A 22,791-nucleotide genomic window follows, 5' to 3' on the forward strand; every position below is an offset into this window, starting at 1 on the left:
AGAGTTCATAAGACCTTGAAAAGTTGCTGGAGCATTTGTGAGACCAAAAGGAAGTACTAGAAACTCAAATAATCCCTGATGTGTTCTGAAAGCAGTCTTGTGGATGTCTGACACATGCATTCTGACTTGATGATACCCTGATCTCAAGTCTAGTTTGGAATAAACATCAGCTCCTCCTAATTCTTCCAACAATTCCTCTATTAAAGGAATTGGAAATCGATTTTTGATAGTTTGATCATTAAGTTTTCTATAATCCACACATAATCGCCAAGTACCATCCTTTTTCTTTACCAAAACCACAGGAGACGCAAAAGAGCTAACACTTGGCCGAATGATTCCCATATCCAGCATTTCCTGAACCATTTTCTCAATAATGTCCTTCTGCCCTACTGGATATCGATATGCTTTTTGATTGATTGTGACTGCTTCATCAATTAATTGAATCCTGTGATTGCAGCTTCTATCAGGTGGTAAAGATTTCGGAGTCTGAAAAACGTCATCATATTCTTGTAACAATGCTGCAATTTCAGCATCTTGTTTAACATCACTTAGCTTGGCTTGATGCTGAAAAGAATCATTCTCTCGTATTTGCATACTAAAAAGTTGAATTTGCACCATGGACTTGTCATTACTCATTAACTCTGACAGTTTTTCTAGAGAACATAAAGAAACCTCCTTATGATTGATGCCTTTCAACTGAATGACTTTAGAGTCCACCTTAAATTGCATGGTCAATTCCTTAAAATTCCACATTATATCATTGAGAGATTGCAGCCATTGAATTCCCAAAACCATATCATAGTTATCCAACGGCAATAAGAATACATCCGTTTTGAACCATGTTCCCTGCATTAGCCACTGGAAGTCCTTACACAATTGATTACATCCAAGCTCATTACCATTGGCCACTTTAACTTTCATTAGGGGTAACTCTTTTGTATGACATTGTAACTTCATTGCCAATTTTGAATCCACAAAATTGTGAGTTGAACCTGAATCAATTAAGATCTGTATTTGTCTAGTACCTATAGTACCAACCACCCTCATTGTGGAAAAAGAGTTGACACCCATTAAGGCATGTATAGAAATCTGTGCATCCATTCCCATTTCTTTCAATTCCCCCTGAGTCTCTTCCTCTATATCTTCTTCATCAGCATATAATTCCAAAACATATAAGTGTTTAAACTTACAGTTATGAGTGGGAGAATACTTTTCACTACACCAAAAACATTCCCCTTTAGCTCTCTTCTCTTCTGCCACCTTAGCAGGTACTTTTTTTACATTCTTTAACATCTTATTGGCAGGTGGTGTTGGTAGTAAAGCCAAAGAATTCACTGGATTGGTTATACTTTTTGTACTCGTACTAGACCCCGTACTAGACCCCACGCTGGTACTCACCTTTGCATTAATATTATTGTTGTTATTTATAAACCCAGATTTCTTAATTTCTTTGTCACCAAAAAGTGTAGAATACACCACACTTTGTTGCTTGGCCATAGCTATAGCATCTCTCATACATTTGGGCTTAAAGATTTTGACTAAGCAACGAATTTCAGGTTTCAATCCCCCCACATATAGGCTAGCAGCATATTCATCAGTTAAGTTAATTTGACCCTATTTAACAAGGAGTCAAATTCTTTAGTGTAATCTTGAAGAGTACCTGTTTGATGGAGATTTTTCAATTCTTCCATGGGATCTTGAGATAATCTTTCAGAAAATCTGTTCACAATCGACCTACAATATTCATCCCAACTAATATCTTCTATCTCTCGATCTTGACTGTCAAAATACCCCTGATGCCATTCTAGAGCCGGACCTTCTAGATTGATTACCGCATAATGGACTTTTGCCACTTCTGGGGTTTTATCCACCGCAAAAAAATGATTACATCGAATAATCCATCCCTCCACTTCTTCTCCGTTGAATTTTGGAAAATCCAACCTTCCTGTTCGAACTAATCTCTGATCGTGTTGTCCCCCGGTTCTTTCATTACCCATACGATCTAACTTGCTGTTGATTTCAGCCATCTGATTCACCAACGCCGTCACACTGGTTTGCAGAAACAGAATTGCCTCTGAGTTCTGCTCCAATACCAGTTGTTGATTCGCTATTGCAGTTGCGTTATCCTGAGACAATTTCTCTAATCGTTCCATTGCTTGATGTCTCGTCGGCATACACGAAATACAAGCCCTAATTCCTCAATTGAACCACAAAATACAGAATTATAGGTTGCAGAGCTCAGGATTGAATCGAAACGGTAGAAATTGACCGAACAAATGATCAATTTCAATGATTTTGAAAAAAAAAATTGAGTAGAAATTGACCGAACAAAGATCAATTTCAGATGAATTGAAACGAATTTGAACGCAAATCAAACTTCAAATGATTGAGCACAGATCTTCCGAGGATCGGAAGCTCTGATACCAATGTTAGGATAAGAAACTGTAAGAATCGTAATAGAGAGGGAATCACAAATTCATTATCCAGATGAATCAATTACAACGGTGATTAACGAACTTATACACTCGTTCGTTATTTCTAACAAACTAACTAACAACAATAACCTCTAACTATGAAACATTTACATCTTCAGTCCTTCAACTAATACATTTTCTTATTATTTCCCTAAACATGTAACATATCATCCTCATTTTTAGCTCCAAAATCACCAATCCAAGCCTAAATCTTTTATCTTCAAGGTGATCTCAAACGTTTTAAAGGAAAACGAAGAGAAGATTGGTTGTTCATACCACTTACAAGTCCTTACATGAGCAAACTTTATATTAAAATTATTTATCTTACATAAATATAAAGGAGAAATAAAAGAAAAACATTAAAAAACAAAAACCAAAGAATTAAAATAAGTTAGTTAAAAAATAAAATAAACCGAATAATGAGTTGTTTGGTAAAAGAACGTGATATTGAATAAAAGATAAATGCAAAAAATGCAATATATTACTTTAAAATAAAGAAATAAATATAAACACTCATTGGTAAATAATTTTTTAAATAACCTATTTTGGTAATTATTTTTTTCACCACCACCATTGTGGGAAAAAAACTTAAAAGAAAACACCTATTTTGGTAAAGATTTTTCAAATCAACCATTTTGGTAAATATTTTTTCCACCACCACTCTTTTGGGAAAAAAACTCTCATCACCACACCCTCCAAGTGAAGAGGGGGGGGCGCCATCTTCCATTTGCCACCATGGTAGCGCCAACTTTGAAATGTTCAGGTGGGGCCCATTAGTTTTAATCCAATCAATTTTTTTTTAATTTTGTTCAAGTGGGGCTCCATCCACACCCTCCAAATTAAAGGGGGGCTCCATGGATGATGTGGATCCTACATGGCTTGATAAAGCCCCTATGGGGCTCCAACCACACCCTCCTGGGGATGGTACATGTGAATGCTCATAACTTTTTTATTAGCCTATATTATAAATTAATCTCTACATTTATTTTAAGTGTTAAAATAGCTCATTACCAAACTCATTATAAAGACCATAACTTAAACGAATTTATTACATATTTTAAGTGAATTTAAATCAAAATGAATTTATCCGGATTCGATTCGAATTCGAATTTTTAGTCGATTTAGAATCGAATTGGTTGATCTTAATCGAATTTGAAACGAATACAAATTCAAGCAAAAAACTAAATTATATGGAAAATTCAATTCGAGCAATTCGAAAATTCGATATTCAATTCGAGAAAAAAAGTGTTGGCTCCACATTCGAAAATTTCTAAATTAATTTGCTGAATTTTGGTTATTAAGTTTAATAAATTTGGTTTCCTTTACGTTTTCTTAATTCTGATTTGGTTTTGTATTAATAATTTTGTTTTGTGGTAAAATCTTGGTTTTGAGTTTGGACAAGTGGTTGGGGTCTTAGCCTATTAGGTGGGAAAAAAGTGATGCTACGTAGATGACATATAGACGTACTTTTTCCCATTCATAAAGGCCCAAAATGAGTATAATAAAAGGGGCTTGATTTATTTATGTTAGTTCTATATATTAACAAATTTGATGTAATTAAAAAAATAATTATAAAACTGTGTACGGTTAATGAACAACCCACTAAAAATCCTTATTCCTTAAAATTTTAGTTAAAACCCATATGCAACTCAACCCAACACATGACGGTCTATACAATATTATTATTTCTGTTGGCTTTAATTAACCCTGCTACCCCTGCCTTCAATCCTCTACTTATCTCTCTCCTCTAATAAATAACTAACCCATATGGACACTTGGCAAAGATTTAGACTAGCCACATCAACACAATCCTATGTGTCAATCTTACAGCCCACTTCACCTTTCTTTTAATCGGGTTAAAGCTTGGGTCCTTGGTATCTGACCCGGATCCACTGCCCAAATTAATTTGAAATTTTTATTCTGCCTTGCATCATACTACTGTCTCTCTCTCTACCAACCATCGCTCTCACAAACCCTATCTCCTCGCAGATGTGATTCAGCGTTCTCTAACCCTAACCCTCACCATCGTCGGAAGATACCAGCGATTTGATCCGTAATACAACCCTTGCATCATACCACTCTCTCTCTCTACCAACCATCGCTCTCACAAACCCTATCTCCTCGCAGATGTGATTCAGCGTTCTCTAACCCTAACCCTCACCATCGCCGGAAGATACCAGCGATTTGATCCGTAATACAGTATGTTTTCATTGCCAATTTCTAGGTTTTCGATTTTTTCCTATTTGTATGGTTGTGGTTAAAAGAAATTAGGGTTTTTCAACAAAAAATTCAACTCACTTCATTACTCGTATGGCTATTTGTTTGTTTGATTTTGATTCTGCTTTTTGTTTTTCAGTTACAACTGTGATGATACCCTAATGGAATAGAGTGCCTTGATAACGATTATGGTTTGATTTTTCTTCTGGCAGTTCATTTGCTTTCAAAATTCAAGATAAGAGGGGTCGTATGCACATATTTATTAGTGGTATGCTTTTTATTTTGATTCAAACATTTAGATTTTAGACGTTCAGAAACCTTAAACGTCTTGTGCGCTTGCCCTGCTAGATTCTCATAGTTTGGCGGATCATACAATGGCCATAATTCAGTTTTATATGTTTTCTTTCTATAGTTAGATTCTAAATACTATTTTGCTTTATCTGGTTTTTGGACTTGACAACAATAATAAAGAAGGTGCAATGGATGTTGTACCTTTCTCAGCTGAAAAAGAAGGCTGGCGGAACTCTTGCGTTAGTCAAACAAGGTCAAGACAAGATAAAGTCAACCCCAGCAGGGGAATATCTTACATCGGCTCTGAATGATTTTGACCTGGAACATTATGATGGTCTCGCAGCTATTTCTGATGGAACAAACAAGCTACTAATGCTGGTACGATTGCTGTTATTTTTGAATTTTGTAATCACTTCATATATTTATGAACTTTTAACTTTTAATCTAACTTTTAGGTGAATTTGATTTGAATGGTGCAGGTTTTGGCTGCTGTTATTAAAGCAGGTGCTTCACGAGAACATGAAATACTTGCTGAACTTTTAACTTTTAATCTAACTTTTAGGTAAGTCCGATTCTTTTTTGTAGTTTGGCTTCTTTTTGTTGACTTCATGTTCTCATTTTGTTTGTAAATCATGTTGTACGAGTATGATGTTGTAGTATCCCCACCTGTTACATCAGTCCGCTAGCCTGGGCCAAGTCTGCAGAGAAAATGGGACCCGGATTGCCTGAATACCGCAACACATATGACAAGAACTACTGTTTAGGGCAGCTCATATTTTGGCATAACCAAGCTTACGCAGAGCCTAATGCTAACCTCATCAAAGCAAGCAGGGGTTGCTTATCGTTACCGGAAATCGGATAATTTTATTCCAAAATCCAGAAGCCATCATCTCAACGTGTCTATGGCCTGAGAACTGTGAAATCCATGCTTTCTAGGATGGTCAGTTCTCTCTCTCTCTCTCTCTCTCTCTCTCTCTCTCTCGACATATAATCATTAAATGATTTGCTCCAGACACTTTACACTAAATGTGGCAGAAATGGGTTTGACTTCGTATTAATGAAAACTGATACATACTTGGGTCATTTTTATAAATAATTACTGGATTAATTATGATAAAAAAACCATTTTGTTTTAAAGTTTCAACCCATTTGACCCTCTTCCCTTTTAGGTATATATATTTATTTGACCCATTTGAACCATTCGAGATAAAACAGTAGGTCGGGTAACAGGTAGGTTTGGGTCAAACGAGTGGCTGATGTGCAAACACTTTTTTTAGATTGTTTACAAATAATTAATGACTTAACTATGGTGACAAATGCAATATTATTGTATAATAATAATAGAGTCCTTAAATAAAAACGATATAGAAGGTTGTATGCATCAAAATAGACTTCGGGTAGGTTTGGGTCAAAACGGGTTGTTCTACCCACTAACGGTTTATTGTCACTTAAATTGTTTTAAATTAATAAATGCATTAATTTTAATCACAAAATCAATATTATTACAACACTACTCTACATTTTTTAATAAAACGAAGACAAACAAGCATTCAATGAACGATAAACAAACATATATTAAAAGGTATGTAATATACTATACACTAACAATTATTAAATGCATTTTATTAGTGAAAATTCAAAGTATTTAAATAAAAATATAGAAAGTAAAAATCCTAATGAATTATCGAACATAAATGTACATATTACCGAACGTTCACGAACATAAACGAATAGATGCGATCTCTGTTCGTGTTCGTTCAGTTAACTAAACAAACGAAACTTTTTGTTCGTGTTCGTTTATTTATCAAACAAACTTCCTGTCGAACGGTTCACAAAATCGCTGAACGTTCGGTTCATTTGCAGCCCTATTTGAATGATATAGATCTATCATAATACTAAATTTTCGTTTATAATTTTTGTTATAGGTTATGGAGCAGCTGGTGGATAGACTAGACGTTGCAATGTTTAATGCTATTCTTCGTGAATCCGCTGAAGAAATGCCAACGAATCCGTTATCAGATCCGATTGGTGATCTTAGGGTTCTTCGTATTCCTGCTGGAAAATCAAGCTTTGGAGCTGGAGCCCAGTTAAAAAATACCGTGAGTGCTAAACCCTATAACTTACAAGTGGTGACTCTGACCAGTTGACCTATGAGTGGTCAATCTGGTAAAATTAATAAGTTGCTTAAAGTAAAATGGAACAAAATTCAGCCAAACTGTAGTTGTAATTCATAAATCCTAAATCATTTTATTCATAAAGTTACCATTATTGAAATTTTATAATTAGTTTAATCACATTTTACACACTGATTATTTATGATAAAACTAAATTCTTGGACAGGTAGTGTTCGGATCAACCCAACCTGACAAATACCAAAATTTACATATTTTGCCACCTGTAATACAATTCACTTTATATGAAGCGCTAAGCTTTTTTAGCATTTAGCTTATTGTATCCAGAATACCTCAGTGATTTAGGAAAAGAGCTCACGTTAACTTTTGAAGTCAACCGATTACATTAGAAACGAAAATTTTGTAAGATTTTATTACTAAAATGTCACAGACCATTACTTATGCTTATTTTTCCAGTTTAGATCATTAAACCCTAACTTTTGTGAGTTCACTTTTTGGCATGTTTAAAGTGGTTAAAGATATTGTCTTTGACTGTGCCTTAACAAAACCATTTTTAAACCACCCCGTTCCAACCCACACATGATGTTGAAGTTGTTAATGGGGCGAAGATGTTATTTTTAGTATTATTTATATATAAAGTCTAAATTTTTTTAACAACTTAATAGGGTGCCGACACACCTTTTAACTGCGTTTCTAACAACCTCATTTCAGAAGATACACCAGCTTTTAAGGTAATTCTATATTTTACAGACCTATCAAATTGAAATGTAATTTTGGTGATAATACTTGTAGTAATTGAATTCTGTTATGGAACATATTAGAGCACAAATCTTAACAAATAATTGCAAAAGTAAACTTTTAGCATCCTATTTTCAAATGTTAGTCTTTACTTTGTGGATATATATAGTTGAGATATGATGCTCGGTTTCTTTTGGATGGGCGATATTTGAAAAACAGTATAAAGAACTTGTATAGAATAAGCCTTCATTTTTGTATACTAGCATGAGATTGATGTCTTTCATGTGCTTTTAAATTTTTTATAGATATCCTTACATAAGATGGAAAAAGGTTTTATTTGTGTTGTAATTGGCGTATTTATTGAGAAACTAAATTTATGATTCCAGGGGACCGTATCGTACACCGGAGATAACCAAACCCCTAATGATGCTGCTGACAAGAGCATAGGAAAACGCCCGGTTAGTTCTGAAAGCAATGAAACTAAGAAAGATGCTCGTCTTGAACTCAAACGAAATCTGAAAGAGGTGTACGATGTTGAAGATAATGATTGTGCATCTGCTACAAAAGCTAGCCCAACGATCCAGCCTATTCAAGTTCAAGATGGCAAGTTTGATTTTCTCATTCCCAAGCTGGAAAAATAATTATATCAAGTGTGGTTGTGTGGTTGTTTTGTTTATGTGTTTTTTTCCAGAAGACTTATTTTAGGTTTTGGGATTTGTGGCATTTTAACTGTTGGTTTTTGAAATGTTGAACAACTTATGATCGTTATTGTTATTTCAATGACTAGCAATCTTGTATTGCGTTTGGTGTGTTACATGTTATGTCTATGGATGCAATATGTTTCTTACTATCTTTATTACTTACATTTATTAGTAAACAACTGTGTTTCAAAAATGTGTCAATATTACAAATTATAGTAAAGATATTTGTCATCTACAAAACTCATTTCTAACAACCACACAACTATAAGTTATATAATCGACTCAAAATCTAATACTTTTCAGTACAATTTTTAAAAGAACATTTCACATTCAATTAACATCTAGCATTTTCCATATATTCACCATAAAGACCAACCTTTTTATCAAATTTATACATGATTATCAACGTTCTATCAACTTATCCAATACATGGTTATATTCTATATACTTGTATCCTATATTTTTTCTAAGTTTTGTTCACACATAACCACTTATTTACCTACATTTTATAATAACCGTATAAACAATGAACATATAAACAATATATTTGCTTTGTTCCCCAGATTCCTATAAACGAATTCGTGCCGTGACTGCTAGACAAAACCGACAACATCGAAAACGATGTTTAGAGAACAAGAAAATTTCACATGCATCAAAGTTGACTACTTCTAATGTTTCGCAAGTTTTACACGGTAATCTTATACTTTAGTTTTTTACTTCTTTTTTTCATTGCATATTAAAGTCATAACTTTCGTATTTGTTATCAATGACTGTTGTAATTCAATAATCACGAGTTACTATCTTTTTATTTTCTCAGATTCAAACATGTTTACTATTCAAGCTAAGCATAACAGAAACTTGAGAAAGCAACATTTAGATTCCAGGAAATTTAATGCAACGTCTACGAATTCCATTGGTACCTATTTTTTTATTACTACAAAACACGTTTATTAATATTGTCAAATAATATTAATTGATTTAACCTAACTTACATTAATATACTTGCATCTTATTATATAACTAATTGTCTTGCAGATGTTGGAAAGGGTAAACGCAAGTTATCATCTTCCAGTCAATTTACATTTTTTGTCGACCAGAACGAGCATGTAGGCCCACATATTTCTGTGGATTTTCAAAAAAAAAACGACTTGCTAACAACACGTCAAATATAATTCGTTCAAGCCCATTATCAGACATAACTAATGGTATTATCTTTTACTTACGTTTCATTATTAGTAAATAGCAATGATAACTCTACGAAATTCAGAAAAAATATTAATAAATATAACATACGGAATTTTGCAAAACATGTTAATAATATATATCAACCTAAATTTTGACAATTAGTATCATATATATTGCATATATATAATTACAAAAAATAAACAAAAGTGTGTAAAGGTTGCTATTGTCTGCACATGCTCAATGCATAGCATCTTCATATTTGTGTATTTGATACTTGGTTGCAGGTGTTACAAAGGGTAAAGAGAAGGTATCAACATACACTAATCTACCATTAAAAAATGCTACTCATGAAGAGAATAGTTTTCAGCGGACGTCTCTTAGATTGCAACAAAAAACTATTCAAAATAAGAGGCTTAATACAAATCAATCAACTCCATTATCAAGCATCACTAACGGCACATTTTATATTATTTACAAATATTATTAAATTAAAACAAAGTTACTGATTTTACAAATTTTCAGTCTATGCTACTTTTGATAACAACATCGCGACACCACCATCGTTTACTTCCAATCTGATTGAAAGCATCTCTATTTCTACCGTCAATAATGACTCTTTATTGACCAACCGGCACTCCACTAAGCGGAAGTTCAATCCCGTTGGTTTGGATATTCCTCAATTTCCTACAGATGAATTGAACTCATAGGATGAAGAAGTAATTAAAGGAATCTCTAAAGGTATGTATTTAAAAGTATGCGTTTATAAATTTCATACATCATTATACAAACATATATAAATATTAAGTCAATTGTTAACCGTTATGTTTTCTAGATTACTTGGATCATCTTGATCAGGATAATGTATGTCAAATATGTAAAGCTAAATTATGGAAAGCTGAAGCTATTAGAGGTCAAAAAGATGAAAAATGTTTTTCTCTTTGTTGCGGTTATGGAAAAGTTGAGCTTCCTCCGTACAAACAACCTCCTACAAGTTATTTACAGCTATTTGTTGGTGGTGATAAGAAAAGCAATTACTTCTTAAAGAACAGTCGACGTCTTAATTCAATGTTCTCCTTTACCTCGATGGGTGGCAAGATTGATAAATCAATTAATAAAGGAAGGGGCCCAAACATTTTTAGAATAAGTGGTCAAAATTGTCATTTAATGGGAAGTTTGCTTCCTCAAGATGGTTCTAAGCCAAAGTTCTCTCAACTTTACATCTATGATACTGATAATGAAATATCAAATAGACAGAATGTTTTCGGGTATGCTGACAAACTCATTTTTATTTATTTATTAGTTTATTTCACGACCTTATTTTAATCATTCAACAATCATAACTTATAGTTCTTCTATTATTATACAGTGTTACTTCAAATAAATCTCAAGTTGATGAAGCCATTGATGTGGAGCTTATACAACAAATTAAAGACATGCTGGATTTAGAAAATCCTTTTGTCAAGATTTACAGGATGGCTAAAAATTGTTTTCAGGAAGACCCTCATGTGAATCTTAAGTTACAGCTTATTGGTAAAAGAGATAAAGACGGGAGGACATACAACATTCCGTCATGTTCTGAAGTAGCAGCATTAATTGTCGGAGACATTACCGATTGTGTAGACAGACGTGATATTATTGTTCACACACAAACAGGCAATCTTATACGTATTAGTGAACTGCATCCGTCTTATCTTCCTCTTCAGTATCCTTTGCTTTTTCCTTTTGGAGATGATGGTTATCGCGTTGATATCCCACATCGAGAGTTGCCTCCTGACAAAAAGAAACCCAAGAAGCGTAACTTGTGTACAATGAGGGAGTTTTTTTTCATACAGAATTCAAGACAGGGAAGGATGTTTTTCACTTATTCATAATTCAAGAAGGCTATTCCAACAGTTCTTAGTGGATGCTTACACAATGATCGAAAGTGAAAGGTTGTTCTTCATACGTGGCCACCAAAAAAACCTACGTTGTGAAACGTTCGAGAATCTAAAGAATGTAAAAAACGGTGGAGGTTTAAACGGCTCAAACGTTGGTACACCTGTGATATTGCCCTCATCTTTTACTGGTGGAGCTAGATACATGATGCAAAACTATCTAGACGCGATGTCACTATGTAAGTGGTTTGGGTACCCAGATTTTTTTATAACCATTACCTGTAATCCCAAATGGCCTGAAGTCAAGAGATTTCTTAAAGACACCACCTTAAAGGCCGAGGATAGGCCAGACATATTATGCCGATTGTTTAAAATTAAACTTGATGCTTTTGTTAAAGATTTGAAGGACAAATCCATTCTTGGAAAAGTTCTAGCCGGTAAGTAACTTACGTTGTGTACTTTTTGTAGATATTTTACTGTTTACAACAATTCTATATGACTGTTGTTTATTTTTTTGTAGTTGTTTACACTGTAGAGTTTCAAAAGTGTGGACTTCCCCACGCTCACGTGTGTTTGTTTATGCACCCTGATGACAATGTTCCTACAGTTGATAAGATCGATCCCGTGATTTGTGCTGAGATTCCTGATGAAATCGAAGATCCAGAATTGTATTTGCTTGTAAAGGAACACATGATGCATGGACCTTGCGGTGCTGATAATTTCAATTCTCCATGCATGATAGATGGAAAGTGTTCAAAAAAGTTTCCTAAGAAATTTTTGGAGCATACCTCAATTGACGGTAATGGTTTTCCAATGTACAGAAGGCGAGATTCTGGTAAAGAAATTTACAAATATGATGTTAGAATGGACAATAGGAATGTGGTTCCATATAACAAAACCTTGCTTAAACGATATCAAGCACATATAAATGTCGAATGGTGCAACCAGGCTGGTTCTATCAAATATTTGTTTAAATACATAAACAAAGGTCCAGACAGAGCTACCCTTTTGTTGAAACAAGGCAACAACGACGATCCCCTTAATGAGGATACTGATGAGATTAAAGAATATTACGATTGTAGATATGTATCTGCATGCGAAGCGTCTTGGCGTATCTTTTCTTATGATGTTCATTATCGGACTCCGTCTGTTATCAGGCTACCTTTCCATCTTCCAGGACAACAAAACGTTGTTTATGGTGCTGAAGAAGATATAGACGACGTTTTAAGCAAACCTTCAGTTGCTTCTACTATGTTTTTAAAGTGGATGGAAGCTAATGCAACATATCCAGAAGCACAACATCTAACATACGTTGAATTTCCAACAAAATTTGTATGGAAGCTTGAAAGAAAAAGTTGGGAACGAAGGGAAAGAGGCTTCTCTATTGGTAGAATTCATGCTGTGTCACCCGCTCTTGGTGAAGCATACTTTTTAAGGATTCTTTTGAATAAAGTTAAAGGCCCAAGATCATTTGTTGAGATTTTGACAGTCAATAAATAGATATGCAAAACTTTTAGGGAAGCATGTTACAAACGAGGTCTTTTGGAGGATGACACTGAATATATTGAGGCTATTCAAGAGGCAAGTCACTCAGGATCTGGGTATTTTCTACGGTCTTTGTTTTCGACAATGTTGCTTAATGAGACTTTATCTAGACCTGAATTTGTTTGGCAAAAAACATGGCAGTTCCTATCTGACGACATTCTCTACAAACAACAAATGCTACTAAAAAGTCCAGGTACTATAATTTATTTTTACAGTTTTAGTACTTACATCATTAAAAAACAAGATTTGCATTGACATTACGTTATATAATTGTAACATGTTCTATTTGTAAAAACAATCCATGAGTTGCAATAAATGCAATTACAAATCGCATATGTTCATGAGTATGTAATAACCTTTTAATGACCAATGTATTTTTTTTACTTAGTTGACCCAAATCAAATGTACCCGATATATATACTAAATTGGCATTCAATCTATGTCTTGCGTATAATGATTAATCTATGTTTTCACTAATTTGACCCATAGGATATCCATAATCTCAACATTTATCCATATGCTTTATTTTTCTATGGATGAGAAATATAACATTAAATTGTAGGTAAACACTTTGTAGGTCTTTCCTTACATTGTTGCGTGTTTGAAAATTGACTGTGCACTTAGGCATATTTGTTTTCAGTTTAACTTTTTCTTATTGTTGCTAATATTGATTTCCGTTTACATTTGTTAAGGATTTATTAAATATTTATTAAATTGTCTTAAGTTAATAAGATTTCCATTTACATTTGTTAAGGATTTGATGAAACCTGCTAATGAGCATATAGATTTTTCTTTATGTTTTAAATTCTTATTATGCAATTTCCGAGCTGACTTTATTATAATCCACATTTGTCTGTTGTAGAGTTATCACTTACTGACAATCAAATCAAGAACCTTACACTATTTGAAATTGAGAGAATATTACTTCGTAATAACTCAACTTTGAAAAAGTTTCCAGCAATGCCATTTCCTGATTCTGATTTTGTTTCAAATTGCAACAATCGATTGATTACCGAAGAGCTATCTTATGATATCGATAATCTGAAGACCGATGTTGTTACTCTCATTAGTGCGTTAACAGATGAGCAAAGACATGTCTATGATAATATTATGACATCTGTTACACGAAATAAAGGAGGTGTGTTTTTTGTATATGGTTACGGTGGTACTGGAAAAACTTATTTGTGGAAGACATTATCAACAGTACTCAGATCTAAAGGAGAAATTGTTTTAAATGTAGCTTCGAGTGGAATTGCATCTTTGTTACTAACCGGAGGCAGGACCGCACATTCCCGTTTCTCTATTCCTTTAAATCTAACCGAAGACTCTATGTGTTTTATTAAGCCAAATAGTGATGCTGCAGAGCTACTAAAAAAAGCCTCCTTGATTATTTGGGACGAAGCTCCAATGACTCACAAACATGCCTTTGAAGCCCTAAATAGAACAATGAATGACATTTTGATCTCTGGCAATCATAGCAGCTCAAACATCATGTTTGGAGGTAAGGTCGTTGTTTTTGGTGGAGACTTTAGGCAGATTCTTCCTGTGGTACAAAATGGAAGCAGGCATGACATTGTTAATGCGTCATTATGTTCTTCTTATATTTGGTCAAACGTCAAAGTCTTAAGGTTGACAAAGAACATGAGGTTATCTTTAGGGATCGACTCTACAAACATCAAGGAAACTACTGCTTTTTCAAACTGGTTATTAGACATCGGAGAAGGAAAAGTTGGTGAAGCAAATGATGGTGAATCAACTATTGATATACCTGAAGATCTTTTAATTGGTGATTCTTCTGATCCTATTATTGATTTAATTAACTTTGTCTATCCTTCCATTCTTGATAGATTCCATGACCCTAACTATTTTGACGATAGAGCCATTTTAGCACCTACAAATGAGGTTGTTCAATCTATCAATGATCGCTTGATGTCTTTGTTTCCTGGCGATGAAAAGGAGTACTTAAGTTCAGATTCAATTTGTCAGTCAGATCATGTAAACGAAACTTTTGATGAAAAGCTCTACTCACCGGATGTTTTGAATGGACTTAAACTTTCAGGTGTACCTAATCATCAATTAGTTTTGAAGGTGGGTGTTCCAATAATGCTACTTCGAAATATTGACCAAAAGAATGGTTTGTGTAATGGTACAAGACTACGAGTACTTTATCTTGGTAATAGGGTGATTGAAGCTGAGATTATATCTGGTGCTAATATTGGTACAAGAACTTTCATCCCTCGCCTTAATCTGTCACCATCTGATAAGAAAATTCCTTTCAAGTTCAAAAGAAGACAGTTTCCGGTTGCTGTTTGTTTTGCAATGACTATTAACAAAAGTCAGGGACAATCATTATCCAAGGTTGGATTGTATCTCAAAGATCCTGTTTTCTCACATGGTCAACTTTATGTGGCACTATCAAGGGTTAAAAGTAGAGCCGGTTTAAAGATGCTGATAACATAACAGATAAAGATGGCCATGCTACAAATAAGACCACAAATGTTGTATACAAAGAAATTTTTGGAAATTTGTAGTCTTTTTTGTTCATTTATCATTTGTTAAGGAAACTTTTGCATTTATTTTATTTAAACTGTTTTGAATATAAAGTTATATGTGTTTTCTTTTTTTACCGTTCAATCCGTGTGACACACGGGTAATAACCTAGTATATTATATATGATGATATACCCACTCCCCATCTCTGTCGATAAGGAATTCTTAACACTTAAGAGAGATCAGCTGATTCTTAACAGTTGCTGATGCTGTCGGTAACATCATTGTGATTTTTTATATCTGCAGTCGATTTTTCTCAGTTTGGGTACTAATAGTTGATTGCTTTAGTTAAGGCTGAGAACATTAGATTTATTTTATAAAGGTTTATTATGTTTGCGTTAAATGCTTCTGTTTTTGTTTCCCTTTGGCCAAAAGTAAGGTTTATGTTCAGGCTAGGAGGAAAAACGTTTGCGTGAGGTTTCTGATATGAACCAAATCATAAGAAAATAGAGAGATAAGTGAAACTTGATTCATAATATTTCATTCGATAAATACTCTAAGCTACTACTTAGATAACTAACTGCAAAGGAAATGGCTAAGTAGATGGAAAATACATGGGTGAATGGGAACCAACATGTGAGGATTTATGCTTGCATTCTTTTGCTATGATACTGTTTTGCTTCATTTTTGTATGTAGATTTTGTTGGAAGTTTAGTGTGAATGAAAGTCTCAAGTTGGTAATTCACTTTGTCCCACATCGGTGTGGGAGTGAAAAGATAGGCTATATATAAGGAGAAACCTTAATGAAGCCTTTGAAGTCTTATGACATGTTTTACCACAAGTCCTACCCGCGCGCACGCAGGGGGGGTGCAAAAATGGAACCGGATTTAGTTGAACTCGTGTACGCCCGCACATCCTGCGGACACGAATGCAGCTCCGAAAACCCGGGCTCGCGAGAGACTAATTATTTTTATTAATTAGTCTTTAAAACAGTTGGTCTTAATGGGTCTTTAACTGAAATGATTTTCAGTTTTAATGAGAACCATTATACTATTCAGTTTCGAAACCGCTGAGCCATTATGTGAGTTAATTCTCTGCAATGATGAGGCATAAGTTTTGAAACCGACTAGCTTTAATTCTCTGCAATGATGAGGCCAGAATCAGTTATGATCTGTGCCTATAAAACCCAATGCAGACCAACACAGTGAGACACACCGAAATACAATCTCTTCTCTCGATCTCTCTGCAGCATTCTCCGGTTTATTTTCAGGCAAGTGTTCAAGTCCGGCAGCGCTCGGTGCTGTTTCGAACCGGCGTACCCTGGGAACAGACGGCGAATCTGTTTAAGGGAATTGTGTCAAACACAAGCCCGGTTAAATCGTTTACTGTTTCTTTTATACTTCTATTTGCAATCTTCTCTAACCGCTGTTCTCATCAGTGGTTTCTAATCAGTGGTTTCTTATCAGTGGTTTTCAAGCAGTGGTTATTTTTCTAACAGATTTTCATTTTTGTATGCTTTTAATGTGATACTTTGTTTAGAATCTTGAGTTTGTTGCTAGTGTGTGTGGTGTAGGGGATGTATCCGCATTAAATGGTCTGAGTGATCTAATTGTCGTCAACCTTATATCTATAATTACGGGATGTAGCCACTAAATCAACAATTTATACTCTATATAAGCCTATACGTGGAGTATAGAGGTCTATATGCTAGTATAGCCCTATACAAGGAGTATAAAGGCCATACGAGGTTTATACGAAGGGACCTATACGAACAATATAGACAGACCTATACGAGGCATATAGGTCCAACACGCTAGACAAGATCTGACACGCATCAGTTTTTGTTATACATTAAAAAAGTTATACTGACACGTCTAGCTCAATACGAGTCGTGGTAAGGGTGTGAAAATAAGAGAAAGGGTGTCTCGATAATAACACCCTAATTGCTAAGTTTGTGAAGGAGGTAATCAAAATAATGCCAAAGAAATAAAAAAATAAATAGATGATAAAAGAGAAAAGGAAAACAAAAAGAAATGATTTTTGATTGGTTGGTTGAGTTTTAGCTTTGACCAATCTTCCTTTGTTGACTGAGTCCACCTTATTTTACCTGTGATCCCTGTCCTCTTTAGCCCTGGTACATGGTACAACGATAGTGACAATCCATGGATATCCCAGATTTGCTGCTCCTTCGTAAATTATATTTAACACTTCCCAACTTCCCACATCAATCCAACCTAAACCTCTCCTTCTCTATAGTTTTTTTTTTTTCGATTTCTAATGTTACTTTTCATTTATAAACAAGTTAAATATCTGAGTACCCGTTGTTACGATTTTTTTTATCAAAACAAAACCCTAAATCGCTCTCTCATTTCGCAGCCGACGCCCCACATATTCTGCCGTCCATTTCTATCCACCGTCAGTTGCATCGACGACAAAGTTTTTTTCAGCAGATGATTACCTCCAATTTTATTGATTATATAAATTTAATAGACTTACAGTTGTTGTTTCACAATATTATTAGTTGAATGCTTAAAGTTGTGTAACCTAAATTCCGTTGTTCTTAATGATTTCAGTATGGAGCTCCACTCTACAATGATATGGAGTTGCACTCTGCAGCGAAAGGCATACAACTTTTTAAGACACTAATATGTGGTACAAGTGGACTATACTACTTTCATAAAAAGGTAAACACAATTAGTTTTTTACTTTTTAAGTGGTTATTATGATTTGGTTTACTTTTCTTTTTTTTTTCTTTTGTTTTCTTTTTTTTTTTATGACAAAATTTCACTTCAAGTTTGATTGCAGCATTATGTATCTCAAATTATGATTACAAACTAATGGTAGGTAGACGAGCAACAAGCTGCGCCGCTACCCCTTTCTAAATAGCAAACCCTACCCTGCTAAACACAAAATTCTGCCCCTTAACATGTGCGGTGTTTCATTTGGTTTACTTAAAATGAAAGACAAGTAGCGAAGTAATTTATTCTAGTTGTTTCGTTGTTTTTAGATCCTCCACATTCATAAAACCGGACATAGAGTTTCTAGGTCGGTTGAACGGTTTGGATTGGGTTCCGAATGTGTTCGACATTTTACCTAATTTTTTCAAGTTTTTAGATATAGGAATTCAAGTTTCCTGCACTTAACGATAGGCTTAATAACCTGCACCTAGTAGTATTTTGAATCCGCTGGCACAACACCAAAACAAACCTTTGTCTATTATTAAACATTCTATCATTCCGTTCTTGCCAAACAAAGTAGATATGGTGACATTAATGAATATTATGTAAGATCAAAATATGGTGACAAGCATATTTTTGTTTTATAAATCGTGGATATAATTACTTATCGATAAAGGTAGAACTGACCAACAAGATTGGTAAATGGGATTTATATGTTTAGGGTGTTGACGAGTTGACGATAACACGTACGTTTAGGGTGTTGATTAAGTATCACTATATAAATTTTGAAAAGTCTTTAGTTTATGCAAGAGTTTTCACATCTCTTATAATGATAATAAAAACATTCATAATCAACATCCTTCCGCAACGCGCGGTATATCGACAACTTGTTGGAAGACAAACAACATTGAAGGGATTTGAAATTTTAAATCTTTATGTCAATATAGAAGGGATTTGAATTTTTAAATCTTTATGTCAATATAGAAAGTGATTTTAAGTAGGTTTAAGGAAATTTTAATGAAAACGATGTAGTTTTTATTGGTTTTGCTTGTAAGATTAGGTGTCTAAGAGCACCGTATTCACTTTCCCCTATTTTGTTTTATTAGTTACATACAACATTTCCATTAAGTGGTTAGATACATGGGTTTTGCCTTCTCTCATACTTCATTTCCTTGCATCACAAAAATACCATAACATTTTGGCACACTCAAATACCCTTAGATTGTTGTTTTTCATCCTTGAATATTGGTTGAAACTAATCAAATATCCTTTGTTTAATTTCTCTTTCTTTATCACTCTTGTATATAGTTTTTTTGTTTTTTCGAGAACATGGGTTCTTAAATTTTGTTTGATCAAACTTAATGATGTTCTTTGTTCTTCTGGGTGATTTTAATAATAAATTAATAATCAAATATATCCTTTGACGTTCTGTTTCATTCTTGATGTTTGAATGATTCGCAAATAAGGAGAGTACGATTCCAAGTTTCTGAAACTGGATGAGATCAAGGCTCAGATGCTAACAGTATTTAATTTTACAGGGTACCCAGGTATACTTGCACGGTTGGCAACTACTTTAAAGAAGTATGGGACCAGCTTGGCACACCTTACTGTATGTGTTATGCAGCGGCACAAATGGTGACCATTCTTTATCGTATGCATGGACCAGAAGAGTGCAAAAGTCTGATTTTATCACCTCAAACTTTGCTTAATCTTGGTTGTCAATATGTAGATAGACTTAGAGTCTTTCTTACCGAAAGCGAGTATGGACTATATGATATTGAAGCTCAACCATTCCTTTATCTCCGCACGAAAAAACCTGAATCATTAGCCAAGTCCGACAAACCATACTTGATCAAAGATTTGGCGATACATCGTACAAAGGAAACAATCTTGAAAGCCCTTATAAGTAATTTTCGTGAAGGTGGGCCACAATACCTGATGCTAGGGGCATGCAACATGCATGGACTTACAAGTGCTAAGGCGGCGGATACAACTCCGGAGAAACCGTTTATTAGAAAAGAGCCTCGACTGAAAAAGAATTATCCCCATGAGCATTTCGTGCTCATCACGGGAATCTATGTTGCATCTGTGAATCCTACACGCATGAATGTACAGTTGAGAAACTTGTGGGGCGATTAGGGATTTAAAGGAACTGCATGGGTCGAGAGTGACTTTTTCGAAGAGGCTTATCTACCAAGTATTTGAGGAGGTTGATTTCTTTTAACTAATGTATCATACAAAGGAAACAATCCTCAAAGCCCTTATAAGTAATTTTCCTGAAGGTGGGCCACAATACTCGATGCTAGGGGCATGCAACATGCACGGACTTACAAGTACTAAGGCGGCGGATACAACTCCGGAGAAACCGTTTATTAGAAAAGAGCCTCGACTGAAAAAGAATTATCCCCCTGATCATTATGTGCTAATCACAGGAATCTATATTGCATCTGTGAATCCTACACCCGTGAATGTACAGTTGAGAAACTCATGGGCCGATTGGGGATTTAAAGGAACTGCATGGATCGGGAGTGACTTTTTGGAAGAGGCTTATGTACCAAGTATTTGAGGAGGTTGATTTCTTTTAACTGATGTTTATTTTGTTTAAAGTAGACTTAGTTCTCGATAATAGTTATTGTTTACAAACAATATTAATACATTAGCAAAGTTGGTGCTTTCTTTGTAATGGGTTTGTTTATTTTGTTCATGTTGGGATTGAGCCCTATCAGAGGAACAGATAATGTAAAGCCAAAACCTGATCACAACAATGGATTCACAATAAGCAGAAGTTTACTCTAAACTCTCCCCTTGACAGTGGTTATCTAACAGCTGATGGATCTTGAGTGCTGCTCAACTACAACAACTGGTAAACCAAACTCTGATGATTATCCAACGACTGCTGAAGACAAACACTGATGCTCTATCTACTGCTGTTTCCTAAGTACTGCTGAAGACTCAAGCACTGCTCTCTCAAAGACTGATCACCTTTAAAGAATGCACTAAAGATTCAACATCTGTGCTCAGACTACAACAGTGGAACGTGAAGCAGTAGTTTTCCTTAGCTTTACATTTTATTACTTATCAGATGTTACATGTCAGTAGTTTGTATAGAACAGTGTTTATAGTTTGTTAGGTCGTTAGATGTCACTATCATGGTGACGTCAGCTGAAGTTCATCAGTAGTTTGGTTTGCCTATAAATATGACAGTATTCTGTACTGTTATATTTGATCGTTTTGAGTGAGTTCTTCTCCTCAATTCATCCTTTCATCTTGTGCAACCAACTCTGGTGTATCAGGCTGAGGGGGACTTTAGATTGTAAGCTTGCATTGTAATCTTTTGCTTTTATGTAAATCTTTTGACTCAATGAAAAGCAATTGTTTATCAATCTATACCTTCCTTTGATTGTGTTTACAAAGTTTGCTACAAATTTCCGCTGCACTTATATCATTTCATATGTTCTGATTAATCGTTTTATGCAAACAAACACTATCATGATGGCCCCAGATCCTAACAGTTCATGGTTGGTGTTGCTTGTTTTCCTTTTGTTTGTAATGCTAGTAGCTTTCCTTGCTCGTTTTACATAAATTATTGTTCAATATTGTTACATAGTTTTAGGTCACTACAGAAGTTATTTATTTGAAGGTCGAAGAGACCTTAACCATGATAAGAAACTTTTAACAATAGTTTAGTTCATTAAAATCATAAATACTAACATCACCCTAAAATAGACAATAAGAAATAGTTATTAAACATGTAATTTTGCTAGAATTTGAACTATGAAGTGTTATATTGTGCTCACGAACTTCATGTAGTAAATGATTCATTCTTTAGCAACATATTCTTTTCAACAAATTATTTCTTCCTCTACAAGTTTGTAGACCTTTTGTCGGCTGTAGTGATTTGTTGGGTGTAAACAAGTATTGGATCTAAGTGCGAACCAGTAAAGTTTCACCCATGACAAAAATGAGTTGTCAAGATTTTAACTAAATGTGGAAGAAAAAGTAACAAAACAAGATAAGGTATGGTGACTTGTAACACACTTGTTCTCTAAATCCTAACACAGCTACTGCTACTGTGGAACAAGCATACTCTTTGTTGTGTCCTGTTAAAAACCGAAAAAGAAAAAATAAAAGATCAGATCTTGAAGCTTCTTCCACCTCTCTTCCATACTCCAGTACCCTCAATACCTTATGACAAAATAGACTTTGAATCCGGGCGCCATTTTAACTCTTTAAGAAGAGAAAAAAGCGCCGCTAATTCATGTGACATCGCACTGTCCTTCATGTTGTTACACGCAACTACTTTAAGTCTTTTAACTTCTTTCCAAGAATGAACTACAGGTTAAAAAATCGTCCATTGTAAGTAGTGAGCATCCTTCCAAAGATAGAGACGCCACTCTCCTATACACCATGTCAAAAAAACAAAGGAAAAAAAAACATTAAAAATTTAATCCATACCCAATTCGACGG

The 22,791-nt window shown here is 34.5% G+C and overlaps 2 protein-coding genes and 1 pseudogene across 11 annotated transcripts; all 3 read left to right on the forward strand.

Annotated features, from left to right (window-relative positions):
* Nucleotides 1-4,370: 4,370 nt before the first annotated feature.
* On the forward strand, nt 4,371-8,666 carry LOC110937800. 10 transcript variants are annotated; one of them, XM_022180256.2, is made up of 8 exons: nt 4,405-4,673; nt 4,831-4,959; nt 5,163-5,360; nt 5,462-5,544; nt 5,640-5,922; nt 6,908-7,081; nt 7,780-7,845; nt 8,239-8,666. In XM_022180256.2, the coding sequence occupies exons 5-8, from the start codon at nt 5,908-5,910 to the stop codon at nt 8,491-8,493; spliced, it is 510 nt and encodes a 169-aa protein (XP_022035948.1). In that variant the 5' UTR covers nt 4,405-4,673; nt 4,831-4,959; nt 5,163-5,360; nt 5,462-5,544; nt 5,640-5,907; the 3' UTR covers nt 8,494-8,666. The 10 variants fall into 10 exon arrangements, with proteins under 10 accessions (XP_022035951.1, XP_022035946.1, XP_022035948.1 ...); XM_035988751.1 differs by having other exon boundaries at nt 5,193-5,360; XM_022180254.2 differs by having other exon boundaries at nt 4,377-4,673; nt 5,462-5,922.
* Nucleotides 8,667-9,115: 449 nt separating this feature from the next.
* On the forward strand, nt 9,116-13,485 carry LOC110935244. Its single transcript, XM_022177327.2, has 7 exons — nt 9,116-9,245; nt 9,371-9,469; nt 9,589-9,758; nt 10,023-10,476; nt 10,571-11,003; nt 11,105-12,049; nt 12,133-13,485. Exons 6-7 carry the CDS (start codon nt 11,653-11,655, stop codon nt 13,110-13,112), a joined length of 1,377 nt encoding a protein of 458 aa, XP_022033019.1. The 5' UTR covers nt 9,116-9,245; nt 9,371-9,469; nt 9,589-9,758; nt 10,023-10,476; nt 10,571-11,003; nt 11,105-11,652; the 3' UTR covers nt 13,113-13,485.
* Nucleotides 13,486-14,051: 566 nt separating this feature from the next.
* On the forward strand, nt 14,052-15,821 carry LOC110934138 (annotated as a pseudogene).
* The last annotated feature ends 6,970 nt before the right edge of the window (nt 15,822-22,791 follow it).

Source organism: Helianthus annuus, chromosome 4, assembly GCF_002127325.2.
Source record: "Helianthus annuus cultivar XRQ/B chromosome 4, HanXRQr2.0-SUNRISE, whole genome shotgun sequence".
In the NCBI taxonomy this organism is placed as follows: domain Eukaryota; kingdom Viridiplantae; phylum Streptophyta; class Magnoliopsida; order Asterales; family Asteraceae; genus Helianthus; species Helianthus annuus.